This window comes from Haemaphysalis longicornis, unplaced genomic scaffold (assembly GCF_048455015.1).
Source record: "Haemaphysalis longicornis isolate Haplotype H1 unplaced genomic scaffold, Haemaphysalis longicornis Haplotype H1 scaffold_7, whole genome shotgun sequence".
Classification (NCBI taxonomy): domain Eukaryota; kingdom Metazoa; phylum Arthropoda; class Arachnida; order Ixodida; family Ixodidae; genus Haemaphysalis; species Haemaphysalis longicornis.
Window position 1 is genome coordinate 77732589 of NW_027526422.1, and position 16298 is coordinate 77748886.

General features: G+C 45.9%; 1 protein-coding gene across 1 annotated transcript; it reads left to right on the plus strand.

Annotated features, from left to right (window-relative positions):
- The first annotated feature begins 373 nt into the window (after window positions 1–373).
- On the plus strand, window positions 374–14805 carry LOC144144519 (uncharacterized). Its single transcript, XM_077676003.1, has 8 exons — window positions 374–510; window positions 583–652; window positions 1095–1138; window positions 4059–4133; window positions 6072–6150; window positions 9404–9477; window positions 9714–9791; window positions 14600–14805. The coding sequence occupies exons 5-8, from the start codon at window positions 6102–6104 to the stop codon at window positions 14714–14716; spliced, it is 318 nt and encodes a 105-aa protein (XP_077532129.1). The 5' UTR covers window positions 374–510; window positions 583–652; window positions 1095–1138; window positions 4059–4133; window positions 6072–6101; the 3' UTR covers window positions 14717–14805.
- Window positions 14806–16298: the final 1493 nt, after the last annotated feature.

Below are 16298 nucleotides of genomic sequence, written 5' to 3' on the forward strand. Positions count from 1 at the left end.
CGATCATCGTCTTCGTCAGAGAAAGTTGGCTTTCCTGCAGAGAATTTTGCTGTGGACGTTCGCCATTTAACGAGGCAAAGGAAGCTTTAGCAAAAGGGAAATTTGGCCCAGTTGCTTTGGAATCATGATATAAAAGCGCAGGGAACGAGACGAGCAGCAGAAAGGCACGGGGCGAGCGCTCGTCCCGTGTCTTTCTGCTCCTCGTATCGTTCCGTGCGCTGTTATACCATGAAGGAAGCTTCACTTTAATAAAGCTCTGGGCGTTGTTTACCGTGTGCACAAACGGGAAGAACACTTTGAAACTATTTCACTTCGTTCACAAAAACATCTTTGTTGGAATTGAAATCGGAGTCGTTCTCAAATCGACAAGTATTTTTAATTTATGTGTACAACCAAAGCTTTGGCTCTTCATGATCTAACGTTCTGACTCTGCAGGAACCCTTTAAGGTGTGCTATTATACGTGCCCAAATAGATCGCAGCCAGCCCGCCCTGACAACATCACGTGCCTTGTAAGTTCCGTTTGACGAAAGCACACATTCTATGGAGATACTTCTGCTCTATAATGTCGTTTTTGCTTTCAGTTCAGCAAAACAACATTTCTCAGAAGAGACATCGTGGGAATCTGTCAGAAGGGCACCTGTACTCCCGTTGGTAAGTACACACGCTGAGACACATTTTGAAAAACGGCTGTAACCAAGCGTAAGGGAAGAAAATAAAGGAATACCTTTTGTTTCGAAAGAGCTCATAAAGTCGTGAAATGGAGATATGAAGTCGACTGTAGCGGTCGTAATTATTTTCTCTACCGCGGATAACCATAAAAAACGACTTCCGCCTGGAGAGAAACATCGTGATTTCCATTTGAATGCTTGTAACGTAAACGCGACTCATGCTAAAGTAATGTACCGCTTAGATACAGCAGATAGATGCAGCAGATATTCGCCGTGACCGAGAAGACTCAGTTCGCGCTGCATCCAAATTTCGCATTAGGGAGTATAGTAATCGCAGTGTGATTTTTAGTTTCTATTGAGAGCCTAACGTTTAAAAAAATTACGAAAATTTGTCCTAAAGATACTCTCGTTTCCTTCCTTCATAGTTGAAATTGATGGATGCACTGCAACCTCCAGAAGGACGTCGCCGGTAAGGGTACTGCTTGAATACCGATACTTAACTATCATTGGGTACTAGTACAAATATTCTAGCTTCCATTGATTATAGTACACATCTTCACCCTATGTTTGTATTGTATGTGAAGTTCTAAGTATATTCTCGTGATGGGCGAGGTATTGTGAGGTCTTAGCACAAATTAACGTTTATAACTGCGACCTTCTGCGCAGCAGTAAGATAACAGAACAAGATACGACTAAAAAAATCGTTTATATACTGGCTTTCCCAACTGGCAGTCAACAAATGAAATTCCATGTAGTTTGGCCTGCTGGTATTTATAATTTAGTGTCGTCCTTTCAAGGTGAATACGATGAATTCTGGAATCTTCATGGTGAACATTGAATGTTCTGGGTGAGGGGCGATCCACACAAAATCTCTCTATTAAAACAAAATGTCCGGCGAGACCTGAAAGCGGCAACAAGTGAACGCTGCACAATAACAAGAGAAACAGTAGCCATGTGAGGCGAGGCGCCTACAACCAAATGCAAGTGTAATTACAGCTTGTATTTTGACATCTCTATCTAGAGATGCTGCATCTTCACAAAGGTAAAGCTGAACGGTTCACAGAAAATCTTGGAAAAAGTTGGCAGGTCAAACACATATGTTGCAACTCAAGTAAAGCGCCCATTTGCACTTCACCTGGATGGTTTTACGGTAGAGGTAGATTTCCTCGTTATCAGAAACTTTGTGCGTGTGGGTCGTATTCATGTGGCCAACTTCCACCATCACGATTACGTTCGCGGTTTCCACAGCGAAGACGCTACTTTTGGGGGGCATGCTGTGTAGACGCCCTCAATTAAGAGCACAGAGCACATGATACACTCATGAACTGAAGCTGCGAGGTACTGCTTCCAAGGTACCATGTTGCGGTACGCGAAGGACTGCGTTATCTGGGAAATATAAAACCCAGCGATATGTCGTAGTGTGAATGCATCAATTAAGGTCATAGAAAGTAGAAACGCTTCGCGAGGCAACACCCACGATTATTTTTGCTAGATGCCGCATGCGGAAGTGTTCGACGCGTTTCGCCTGCTACCGTGCAGATCGCAAACAGCGAGTCGAGCTGCTCGTTCGTTAGCCTCTATCTATAGTTCCTACTTCGTGGTAAACCAGCTGTGCCTTGCGGGATGTCGGTGTCTACTTTATCGGCGGTTGACTGTGCGCGCTTACGCGGCATCACCTCGAATTTTTCGTGTTTCAGATGTTCACAATGACGCCTCCATGAAGCACGATTGGTAGCTCTTTGAACTTGCGATGAACCTATGCGCCTGTGTCAATTTTGTCCTCTCCACCTCTTTTTCGTTTACAGCGAAGCTGTTATCCTTTCGTTGGTCGGAAAATTTCGCATCGTAATCAAAAAACCTCGGCAGAACCCGGCCGTTCTCACCCAAGGTGGCGAGCGCATACATCAGGCTAATCAGGCGTGCAGCATAGAGCTCAGTATTCCTGTAAAGAAAAAAAACTACAAAACAAACATCAAATTAAATTTGATGTTTCTTTTGTAGGAGCATAATTAAATCTCAGTTCAGTAACTTCCCAACCAGGCAGAGGTCTGTCAAAATGTTCCCCTTCAAACATCAAAACAGCATTGCGGACGATAAGGCACCGGCACAAAATGGACCCCACCGGCCCTTCCCATGTGTTCTGGTAAAGATTAGGTTTGCCGCTGCTCTCGAAAGGAGAAGGGGTTGACGTCGACTGAGCGATAGCGCATGCCTCAACCTAGGTACGGCCAGGAGGTCTCTCCCAAGACGCCGAGCGCATGCATCAGGACGCAGCAATTGCCACCAGAGAAGCCCAGTGCAAGTGACAACCAGGAAAATTTTAGTGCAAGTGCAAGTGACAACCAGGACAACCAGGAGACAACCAGGAAAATTTTATACCGTCCCCCATCAGCATGTGTAGTGGCTTACAACAGCAGCGCTGGACATCCACTTTCGCATGGGAAGGGGGGGGGGGGGGGGTTTCATCTATTTTCTTTTCTGCTCTTTGGGAGACGTCAGCGGCCGTGCCCCGTTAATTTTCTTTTTTGAGTAACGGGATGTCCAAAGGGAAAATAGATCGTTACACCCGGCCGACCACCAGTGACGAGGATATGTCACCATTAGGGATTGTAGCCCTTGAAATACTCAGGGTCGTATGCTCGGGTGTTCACATTGACAAATCTGAACTTAAGGCGCCACTCCGATATCAAATATATTCTCGCTTACATACGAATGCCTATTCATGATTGATATCGTAGAAGCCCTGTACATAGCGCTAGGCTTTGCTACAGCTGTCGCATCAACTCGACAATGCTAAATTTCGCGCCATTCAAAATGCGCAAGAAAAGGGCAAAGCGGCGTGTAGTATTACTAGCTCCCCAAAAATGTTCAGCACGTGGTCATTACAGCGCTGCAGTCGAATAAATATGACTCCATTGAGAGAGAGGGAAGGCGAGAGAAGGAGAACAAACTTAATTGTCTAAAAGACCTATGTACAGGTCCTAACCGTAGTCGTCAATTCATCGAGTCCACGTAGCGTTAGCGAATGTTTTTTCGGATCCGGTACCACTGTTCATGGAGAGCTTCCTGGTCAGCCAGGACGTTCACTTTCGGTGGTGGATACAGCCAGAGCACCCAGAAAGTGATGAAGGAGAAGGAGTTTTCAAAAGAGAGGGGGGGGGGGGGTAGATTTTGAAGAAGAATGGCGAGCAGATGTGTAGGCTGGACAGCTGGCGCAGGGAAATTGTGATGGGACGGCAGTGATGATGTGACCTCAGTCAGTGGTTGCGCCTGTAATACACCATGTTTTGCTATCATCGGTCACATGGAAGACTGATCAGCAGTTATTAAAAATTCAGCTGCAGATGATGCGCCGGCTTCACGCTCTCTGTACATTTCATTGCTTACAGGCACCCATCGTGAAAAAATGTTCCTGCAATAAACGACGGAGAAGTTATAATTTGCCAGACGGGACTCTATGTGCCGTAAGTAAGAAAAGAAAACGCATTTACTGATGACGAGATTATTTATTTGAATTATTCAATTATTTATTTATTTATTTATTTATTTATTTATTTATTTATTTATTTATTTATTTATTTATTTATTTCGATTTCCTTAGAGCCACGAAGGCAAGACAGAAAAGAGTGAAGTACCATAACAATAGTAACTGGATCCTTAAAGACCTAAAAGTAAACACCAGAAGCACCGCGTCCCGTTCCCTGAACGATCGTCCCCATGTGTCATCCTTTTTCTGGCCTCCCTTTTTTTGCCACCCTGCGCATAGTAAGTTGCCAAGACATGCTTCGACCTAACGTGACCCTGACAGTGTGTCGGGACCATTGCGAAAACACCTCTCCACTTTCTCGAAGCCCGCAGTCCCCAAGCGCTTTCTCTGTTGTATATTTGTGTACTTTTCTGTCGTTCGCTCTTTCGACACACCGATATAGATCAAACTAAAATTATATTTTGCATTGAATAACAATATTGCGGCTATAAAATTTCCAAATGATAAACAATGACCACTCGTGTAGACTTTCTGCGGAAGGTGACGTTTCGATGTGTCTCAACAGAAGTATTTAGTAGCTTATGCTTGTTGATCAATGTCTTTTATTATTTGGTGTTGGGGATGAAGCTCCCCCGGCAACCCTGGGTCAAATTCTACCAGAGGAATATATTTCATTGCAAAGAAATCGTAACAGATAACGCCTTTACGATCACCCACTTTTACGACCGTAATGAAAACGAGAATGGAAATAGCTGCGGTAACACAACCCCAAAAATCGCATTAGGGCATCGTACGTCCCGTTTCGGATCGACAGCCCCTCATTCACCCTAAATGTATACTCGGCAATCCACATGAAAAGTGCGCAGGTATGCCTATGTGCCATGCATAGCTCACGAATAATCAAACTCAACAACCGGGAAAGAAGTGTCCCTCCAATAATTAATAAAGTCCAGTTAGTGTCGGTCATGTGTTTTCCAGTACAAGACATGTGCTGCAGTTTTAAATTCACGAAATTATTTTAAGTGCGCTAAAGCGGAGTTTAATAGCGTGTCGTCTCGCGTCTACCGGGCTCGCGTAGCGCGATCTTGTACAGCCGACCGAGACCCTAGCTGCTGCCGACGTTGCGGCCACGACATCAGCGGTTGTGCAGTTGCGGTGTACTCGCTCGACAACGGCGTATCGCCTGCGTCCACCAGCCCCGGCTCTTATGGAATTCGCTCTCTTAGTCTCAGCAACCCTGTACTTCTCGCATTTAGCAAATGCGTGAAAGGAATTAATAGTGTAAGAGACACTACTTACGCTGCTCACTCATGTGAGGCCGCACTGACAGGGCTACTGGGGAGAGACGACGGTAACAACCGGAGACCTGACTATAACGCCACATCCGGATAGGTGCTGCGTAGGGTGGAGCGGCGTGTTTTCAAACGGTTTTGATAGATACTGCTGATATGTGGAGTTGAAAGTTAGGTCCCGAGATACTTTACTTGTGTAAACCACGCATTGAAACAGAACTGGTGGCAGGTAAATTATCGTGTCAGGATCTAGCGAAGACCCCACCCCCGTCGAAATGTTAGTTAAAATGTGGCCTTCAGGCGTGTTGGTGATGATGATGATGATGATGTGTCCATTTTAACTGCGCAAGGCCGACTGAGGGCAAAGAGTGCCAAAAGGAAGTCAGTTCATGAGAGGGAGATTAAAAGAAAAGCATTTCAGGAAAAACAAATGTGAAGTAAAACACAAGGCAATGAGCCTGGTTGCCTTTACACTTGCGTCAAGGCTCTTCATATATATATATATATATATATATATATATATATATATATATATATATATATACACTGCGTATGTGTGTGTTTGTGTAATACACGCGCGCACAACTTTTTCCGCCAATGACACTTTATCTCCACGCTTACAGGTAGCGTACTCCCTTGGCATTGATGGGAAAATGCTCCGAAGAGTTGGCGTTTGCGACGCCGGAAAATGCAAGGATCGCCGTGAGGACCTTTTTCTTACGAGCGCCGTAATATTTTTGAATATACCCCAAGAACCTCTGCATGGCTGACAACTGACAACTGACAACTGACACCTCTCAGTTGTCGATTGATTTCTTACACCTGTGCTACACGGCCGTTTCAAAGGCCTTCCGAAGGCCTTTGAACCAACTGTCTATCGAATTCCCCATTGTAAATACATAGGGGGCACTTGACAGTGAGCGCTCAACTGCCAATCGAAAGTTGTCGTGTAGCACAGGTATTGGATGGTGTACTAAGTCAAGTTTTATATCCAATGCCAGAAATTTAATGCAAGGTAACTGAATAATTTGTGCAGTTCCAATATATGCAGCCTGGCGCTGAAATTATGTAGCCTGCAGTGAAATATAGAGTCAGCCAGGTGTATTTCCTGGGCTTGTGTGGATGCAGAAGGTTACATTACTTTAGCCACACAGCTTTGGCCTACATACGCTCTTTGCAGCCATGACATGTTCCTCAAGCCCTGGTTATTTAGACCCAAAAGCAAATCGTTTGAGAAGCCAGTACGATCACTTCAGAATGATAAATACCTCACATAAAACAAGGTTTCCCCTTGAAAGCTAAGACTCTAATAAAATTTTTAGCGGAAGCAATAATATAGGTAATTCATATTCGCAAGTAACGGCGCATAGATCGTTATGACTTTTATCTGGAACTTAAGAGGACCGCTTTTAATGCTTGAATTTCCGCGTGTCAGCTTTCTGCAACGAGCCTATGAAACTATTTTGCATGATACTAGAAATATGTATCAGTCACCCTTCCTTAAACAACCTTGAATGAGTCGAAAACTACCTCTTCAATCGTCAAGGGACGCAAAATTTCGGGCATGCAGGTACGGAGGCTATATTAGTCTGATCAGCGGTTTAGTCGATGGAGCTTATTGTGCACGCAATACTCAAGTAGCGTTTGTGCTTCATGCAAGTTTCTAAGTGCAGAGCAGTTTAGGTGCTTGTCTTTTCGTCGTAGCTCGCTCGCTGTAACGCTTTGATGTCAAGTGACTGCCGGAATCAGGCGACGCAGCGAGATAATGGACCCAAGTAGAGCACGACGGCGTACCGTAATGGCGTACCACAGATGTTCCGAAAACCGAGCGGTTTATACAGTCATAACCGTTCGAAACTTCTGAACCACTGGCGCTTGTCATACATCTCCCATTGATTTAGCGCAAAGAAAACTGCAGGTACGTTTGAGGAAACGTATATGTAATTAACCGGCAGCCCCCGCATTCATTTATTTAGGAACGCTCATTGGGTTTGTTTTTACGATGGTAATCGGTATAAGTGGCCGCCAGAAACGGCGCGTTCCAAAGTGTGCACTGAAGCGCCTGCACGTGCGACATGAAAGCAAGCACAAAACTCCTTTCGTTGCAAATGTCGTCAAAAGACGATAGTCTTTATCGGCTATTGCGAAGTAAATGCCTTCCTTCGCTTTGCCGCTCACCTCTCATGTTGTTCCTCTTGCGTCGCGCTCCTCCCAAGGTAAAGACGCCAAAGGTTTGCTTAAATCATTTTAAATTTCCCGCGTTCCACTGCTCCAAACCGGGTGTCTCGATGCGAACGCTGCTGTACGGCGGAGACGCGCGTTAATCGAGGCGCCCTACTTCAACGTTTATAGAACCGCGTTTCCCTACTCCACGTGCGTTGCAAGCAGAACGTGGAACCTATCTAGTGGAACCTTGCGTAACTGTTGCCGGTTGATTTCTTAAAATGGCGCAAGAAGCTATAGTGGCGCGGGCGACAGTAGGCGACGGCGAAGTGAATTCTTTTTCTGCAGTTGATGAAGTATTTAATTTAGCAAAAGCAAGCATGTTTGATTTTTTATAAAGGAGCACTGCAAATATCACTTCTGTATTGATTTGCTGTCTCATATTTGCGTAATGTCTTGTTCTTCTTCAACAATGTCGACAAGTATGAACCTTACACCGGACATAGACGGGTAGATTTAGCTGTGACTATATAAGACTAATGGGCAGGCATTGTTTTGCTTTGGCCGGGTGGCTGAATCGAGTCACAGACAGACAGACGGACAGACATACAGACATACAGGCAGACCAAAATTTCTGGGTTTAAGGAGCCCAAGAAAGACTATCGTCTTTAATAACAGAACTCTCGCTCGCGCTGTTCTATGCGGGGGGCGCCCGAGCGCTGCGAACCGGGATATTTTAATTGCACTGGACAAACCTCCGTTCCATTCACCAAAAGCGTAGCGAAACAAGGCAGCAAAGAGCGTGATGGGTGGTACCAGTGAACGGCGGTGCCTCAGCCATTATGGCGGCTCACTGCTCTGCACTTCCGACAGCTTTCACGTCGAGTGAAACGGCTTTCATTTTTGTGACATCAGTTCACACAATATGTACATTGCGAAGCTCAGTATTTATGAATTATTATAATTTTTCAGACATTTATGACTATGCCCCCATGAATACTTGTAAATACTTTGAATTTTTACCACAGCTATTTTGCTGTGTAATGAAGTTTGTTACAACTAAATACTTCAAAAAAGCGTGGCTATTTCGAATTTACGGTTCTCACTGTAACCACGCGCTCAATTAATTTTACCAGCCGCGTGTCTCAGTGGCTAAGGGGTTGTGCTGTTGAACCCAAGGACGCGGGTTCGATTACCGGCCGTCGCGGCCGCTTTTCTGACGGAGGCAAAAAGTGAGAACGCCCGTGTGTTTGGGAGTTCAGCTCACGTTAAAGATCCCCAGGTGGTCAAAAGTTATCCGGAATTTTCCACTACGGCCCGCCTCATCGCCTGTGTAGCCCCGGCACGTTAAACTTCACAATCAATCAATCGATCCATCAATCAATCGATCGATTATTGAGTCAATCAATCAATCGATCGATCAATCAATTATTCAAAATAAACCATATGATTTTTCAGAATTCAGGCATAGAAACATTGCATAGCGACATCCTTGAAACTGGTGACCTTAGCCCAGTTCGGCGTTGCCCGCGGCCTGGCGATAGTGATTTAGTGGGCGTCTACCTCCCTCCCTATTCCCCCTCCTCCCACATCAGCAACCTCCGGTCATCCCCTTCCTAATAAAAAAATGTATCATAATTTTTTTCGCTCTTTTAGCAAACCTTGCTTATAGCCTCTTGATAGGAATAGTTGCCGCCGTTTCGATGCACAGAACAGAAATATGTCTGAGATGGTTAGTGGTAACACTTAATGATGTTTGCGGGCTCTATTTTCTGTCCTTTCCGTTATGCAGCACCTGACCGGCCTCCACCACAATCGTTCAGCCGAAAGGAGTGCGCGACAGTTGATGTGCAGGTTACTCCGCAGGTTAGTAAATATTGGTAAGCCTAGTCTACTCGAATTATCAGCTACAATATTCTAATTCAGCTACAGACTTTGGATAACCCCTTGCCCACTGCATAATACTTTGTTGTCTCGAATGGGAGAGTACTTATTCAAAACTCGCGGAAATGTAGCCAGCTGAACGCCGTGCTTACTTATGTTGAGACTTTGTTTGCGTAGAACTACAAATCACAAAACAAGTAATGTTTCATTCTTTTCAGCTCAAAGTAGCCGGAGGATGCTCTGCTACCTGCCGACGATATGAAACCGAACTTCGTCAGGACGGAATACTCTGCCTTGTAAGTGATTTTTTTTATCGGACGTATACCCTGGTTCATTGCGCCTGCTTTGTTTAAATCAATGAAGGTTGTTACAAAATCATAATGGAGCCTCAAAATAATGCTATTTGGTTATATCCTGTAACGGATAATGAATCTGTTTGACGACTAATTACGATTAAAAACTAGATTGACCTAAAAATATTTTAATTTTTTTTTCTTTTATTGGCACAGATGCTTCGTAGGCAGAAATGTTTTATTTGCTTCAATATAAATAGTAACTAAATGGCGATGTTTTCCCGCTCATCAGAATAGGGAAAATAAATTATAGAATTTTTTCTGCCACAACGTTGCTTCGGGATTTGCCGTCAAATTAGGAAGTGCCAATGGCAATTGTTGGTCTAAGAGTTGGTTGCAGTATTTTTCGTAATTTCGTAGTTATTTGAAATATCATTGAGGTATTTTGCTTCCAATTAACAGCCAAATTCCGGTAATGGTGGCTGTTATGGAATATTCTGAGTTCCACGGTGGTCAAAGTGACATAAAACTTCTCGGCTTGTGACCGCTCTGTATGCATCTTAGCATAGATTAGGCTTACTAGAAAAGTGGTTCGTAGTTAGGTACTATTATAGGTACTATTATTCGAGCTGTGACAAGTGCCCACCCATGAGCCGCGAATAATACCATGTGGCTAGGCATACAGACAGCAATGGCGCACAGTTCACAGTGAAACAGAGAACAAATGTCCACGCTGCATAGGCAGATGGGCACAGGCACCGATATTACAAATATGTTTTGGCACTGCCTGGGTTGGAACCAGTGTTGCGCACGTGTTGTGTTTATCCTTATCCACCTGATATGTTTTCTTATTACGTAAAACACCCATATGCATGATTCCCGCAACCTTACTGAAACACACAAAAAAGAATATACTTAGCTCAACATAGACGAAATAACACTTCGAAAAGCGCGTCTAATTACCACACCTTGATATCACAGAAAAAAGCTTTCCCATGGTGTGGGAGAGAGGCTTGGCAGCAAATTCGGAAGGTCGGCTAAGTTGATGTTATACTTGAAATCACCTAGATAGTGGATGTGTGTGTGCGCGTGCGCGCGTGCGTGCGTGCGCGCGTGTGTGCGCGTGTGTGTGTGCGTAGGTGCGTGCGTGCGTGCGTCTGTGCATGGTCGTTTGATAGCGTTATATATAAACACGAAGTTTCCCGAGTTCATGCCCGGTCACGTTTAAATAAAGTGCAAAAAGCGTGTCCTTCTCCTACCGAGCGCGCGAGATGGAAGGGTAATGACATGGTAGCTTATGCGACCTGGGTACGAGTGACGGGTAATTACAGCCTCTAATTGAGCACTCACGCACACAATTCCCTAACGTCAGATATGACCGGGGTGTACGGAAAATTGGAAAAAAAAAACATGTACGGTACCGCGTACGATGTCCTAAAGTGAAGGCTGAGGCAATAAGGAATCCCTCGTCTAACTGACAAATGCGGATGCTATGATCACTGAAATGATAACGTACTGACGTACAGCTGCGGTTTGACAATATTGTCACGGGACACCTAGGCGGCCAATGCCCCATCATGGCTCATCACAGAAGACGATGAGGACGACGAAGAAGTGGCTGGCTTACAGCGCGCGCTGTGAGCCAGCCACTTCTTCTTCGTCCTCGTCGTCTTCTGTGATGAGCCATGATGGGGCATTGGCCGCCTAGGTGTCCCATGACATTACCCCCCCGGTCGAGGGCGACCGTCCCGGTCTAAGCTGCAGCGCGGTGATGATAGGGACGCAAATGAGCAATGTGGGAACACGCATGCCAGGCAGCATGCCCCACACAGCTTCGTCGTCGTCGCAGATGCTTGTTTGTGACGCCACATGCGGCTGCTGTCTTCATCGTCTTTGATGGCGTAACATGCCCCTTTCCTCAAAGGCGACCGTCCCGGTCGAGGCCGCAGTAGCATGATGAGCTCGGTGAAGGTGAACGATGTGATGAGAATGTACAGTGAAGCGCTTGTCACCACGGATGTAAGAGATGGGTTTGGTGAGCTCCGGCGCACAGCAGCGACGAGCCCACAAAGGAATAACGAACCGGTGATGGCTTGCTACCAAGTCGGACCACAGGGCTGGGGACACTTCGTCGTCGTCGTCAGGTCAAACGTCGTCGTCGTCAGATCGGCTCGTCACGGGCTGGGGACACGGGGCGGTGGGACGTCGTCGAGTTCTTGTAGCGGTGGGGCTGGGGCTTCCCGATGCGGTTCACGCACCCTCGATTATTACAGCGATGCCGATGAGGTGCGAAGCTGGGCCCAGGACGAGGATGACGACCCGCACTCTCCACCAAATGTAACGTGGCGGCAGAGCCAAAGACTCGAATGATGGTTGAAGGATGAGGAATGGTCTATTTACAGGATTTACAATGCGGCCATAACAGCGCGCGCTGTGAGCCAGCCACTTCTTCGTCGTCCTCGTCGTCTTCTGTGATGAGCCATGATGGGGCATTGGCCGCCTAGGTGTCCCGTGACAATATTACAAAGATGCGGACAAGTAAGCACCGCGAGGCGGGTCACTGATACGTCGGCTCGGGGTTGTGGCACGGCTGTCCGTTAAAAGAAAGCGGCCGCGTCGTGCAGAGGGACAGCGGAACAGTGGTCTAGGTGGTCTTCGAATTGCTTAATTCGAACAGTGGTCTTCCTAATTCGAACAGTGGTCTTCGAATTGCCTAATTCGAAGAAGAGAGTTACTAGTGCTGTACCACGCAGTAAGCACCACGCTGTACTGCGCAATGTACCCTAGGAGCTGCGTGTGATGATTCGGTTACAATATGCTGCTTCTAAACCATGCCCCAGCACGCACATACCAGCCTGAAAAACTGAGGCATGAAAGTTTCGCCCTAAAAGATGGAGTTCAGTCGTCCAAGCTTAAGGCCTCGACGGCGCATGAGCGTTCCCGTCGCATCGGCATGCGAAAGCGGGTAGGGGCGTACGCACACAAGACAAGGGAACCCGCTTGCCTCTTGGATTTGGAAGAAGAGAGCACTGGTTCTTTCAGCCGAAGATCGCTTCCATAAGCGAAGCACAATAGCGCTCCGAAGCACAAGTGCAATTACAGCTTGACCGTAGGCCCACAGTTGCAGTGAGGGTCTACGAAATTGCCTAATTCGAAGTCAATGCGTTAATAAACATCCTGCCATGCGAGCTGTGGAAAATTCGGCTTCCTAAACAAAGACGTTGCAAGGACCGCAACATCACAGCGAACTCCGTTTGGCTTCACGAACACCGATACACAACGCGCCCCTTTTGGTAGTTTCTTTCCAAGCAAGGATTCGATGGCGATGGTGTTGCGGACTCGTGACAGGAACATGTCCCGGTTCTCTGTGTTCGGCGAGGTAACCTTTCTTGCCTGAAAAGTAACAGCAGTACGTAACCATGGCCCGAGTCTTACAGAAATCAGGAAAACTGAAAAGGTCCATTTGTGCCTGATGACGCGGTCTGCCTGATATTCCTCAACCTATGTCTGCCAATAACAAGAATGAAAGTTCGAGGCTGCACGTGCGGCGCCTTCTTAGGTGGCCAGTGCCACTCGATCATCTGTACTCTATAGGTCTCGATACCTGCTAGGCTGTTAATGTTTCACACCCAAGTAATTCTTGCAGCCCATGGTTAGCCAGCCTACACGCAGTATCGTGGGTTGCACGTGCTATTAACGCTGCCCGTGCAGTGAACGTTGTACCCTCTGCCTCTGCGAGGAACGGATCCGAAGCATCCGGCGCTCGCACATCATGTTGGCTGAACGCGGATGGCTGCCGAGTTTGCATAGCTAGTGTGAATGTCAATCCCGCAACGTTTCTAATGAGATTGCCTTCCAAACCAAATTCTACGAGACAAAAGTGGGGTTGTCAAGACTGCTGCAACTATGTCCTGAACCACAGCGAACACTTGAACTTTTGTTCCTTGGCGTTAGGACAAACATGCGACGAAGCTTGGGTGATGGTGAAGCGATGTATGTACAAGGTGCCGTCAATGAGAGCGTCCGCCTAGGCTACCTGCCACTCTCGTCATCATCGTCTTCTTGTGGCAAAATGGTCTCTTCTGCGACACTGCTATCTGTAACCCTGGGAGCGATCGCCCTTAAAAGTTTGTTACCATGATCTGTTACAATGCGTCCCATAGCATTCTTTGCTCAAAAAGGTTGTCAGTTCACTCCCCCTAGTTTAATAAAAAGTCAATCATTTTCTTCAGCCATGGATCCCGTGTGGTACCAACCATGCATGCCACTTTCGCTATACTGCCTTTGGACACACGAATAATGGTGCGACATGAGGTCAGCTGTTTAGTCATGGTACTGACAGTGCCTCTGCTTTGAGCTCGTCTCGAGGCTCAACCGCCGAGGCATTGCACTATTGTTGCACAGGAAGAGGGTTTGATTCTCGGCAGCGGCGGATGTTTTCCTGAAGGGGCAGAGGACGAAAACGACCGTATCCAAGACATTAGAGCGGGTGTTGAAGGCTGTCTGTATTCTTAATTAATCTGTATCACTCTCGTACTATGAGTATAATATTCTGTTAAGGTCCAATTTTAAAGATCAAATTTAATTAAATCTGGCGTTCCCCCACGGATGCTGTCCTCTTTATTCTAAATCAATTTTGATGTTTGTTTATTTCAATTTCTTGTTAAAACGTCATTAATAAACCCCATGCATTTATATTTAGTGCTCTGAGCTTTAAGCACCCGCATACTGTCTTTCTTTACAGGTGGGATATAAACGAATATTTTACGACAATTTATTTTGACATGTTCTCTCTCTTTGTTTTTGTGCAGCTCCAGTACAAACAAGAAACCGTTCATATGTTGCAAAAGAAGGCGAGCTACACCATCGGCGAATGTCTGAATGGAACATGCGTGTACACTAAAAATAGCTGGGTCATCAATTTATAAATTATAAACGGGTATTGCGAGAAATGACGAACAAAATAAAGCAAACAACAAGCGCTCTTTAAAAAACGGAGTAAGACTAACGTGCAATAAATGGGTCGTGAAAAGAAAATACATTTGTCTTTGCCTAATTTTGTCTGCTTGAACGACCTTTAAGAACATAAATCCGAAATATTTTCACAATTCATTGCTTCTGGAGTTTAGGAGGCGCCTTTGCAATTCTCGTTTTGAGGCGCATCGCAAGCGACCATGCGCGCGTCGCCAGTCGGCAGCGCAACTGGCAGTGATGTTACGTAAAGTTCATTCGACAGTTCAACGCATTCAAAGTGCTTTGTGTATATTGTTCAGCAAAGCTGCAAACCAGGTATTTTAAAAATAATGCGCGCTTTATTCGTTGCCAAAAACGGTTTTCTATCCACGTGAGCGGTGTCGTGACCGCTTCAGTTGTCCTGCAACCATTGTAGCAGAACTATAAGACCTAATGGCTGTTTGTACAGTATGTAGCCAGTTTCCCTGCTAAATTTCGAGTTGTTTTGCCAAATTCTCTTCGTTATCTTACCTTTTTTGTATGAAATGACACAAAACCACTCAAGCAAAAAAAAGAAAAAAAGGTGCCCCGTGTGCGATTCGAACTTGAGCCTCCAGGACAGCCGGACGTTACGGCCAGCCTAGTCGATACACTATAGACATGCCAAGTCCGCGCAGCGAAAACTGCTGCATAAAAGCCGCTTCGCATTTGTAACTCAGCACTCTGTCGTGTTTTCATAAATTCTAATCAACCCAGAGCCTTAACCACCAACTTACCGTTGAACGCTTCTGCGGTAAGCCAAAGGGGAGCGTATACAATCAACGAAACAGCGCTAGGAAAGCAATCGAACTGCGTGATGGTGGGACGTACTCGGCGACTCGGTGCTGTATCGTTGTTTCTCGCTAGTTATTTTTGGGCTTGATGAGTAAATGATGGATGGGTATTAAGTTGCGACAAGTCGAAGTTCCTTCGATAAACGTGCTTTTGTAATAAATTCTCATTTTAAGCGTTCGGTCATTTATCCCGTCCGTCAGAAGTTTCACGTTTCTCACATTACAGGCTACGTGAGACAGACGTCGGGAAACTTGTGCAAGAACATCGGCTAGCAAAATGGCAGTTTAGACTAGTGCAAAACAGCGTAAGCAGTTCGCGAATGCCCAGTTTAGATTAAACGTGGTTGCTTCTGCCTGCCCCACTGTCCCTCGTTGTTGACTGAAAGTTCGGCCAAGTTGATCAGTCGTGTCATAGATCAGACATCTCCCGTTCAGTTGCAGGGCGAGTTTCATCATGGCGCCGATGTTGTCGCTTTATTTGACTCTTTATAAGCCCGCTCCATGCCGACATATTGTGCAGACGAGGGAGAACTGTGATTGGCTTCTTACTGGCTTGCTGAAACGTCTCTTCACGAGTTGAGGAGGAAAGCCTCGGTGAAACCGTAACTGCATTTGTGTTCCTATTTGCCGATATCGGGCAACGAAACGGGTGTTTATTGTTTGTTCATCAAGGTTCCACGGTTATAAGCGCACACACAACACAATTTTTCTGAAAATCTCTTCA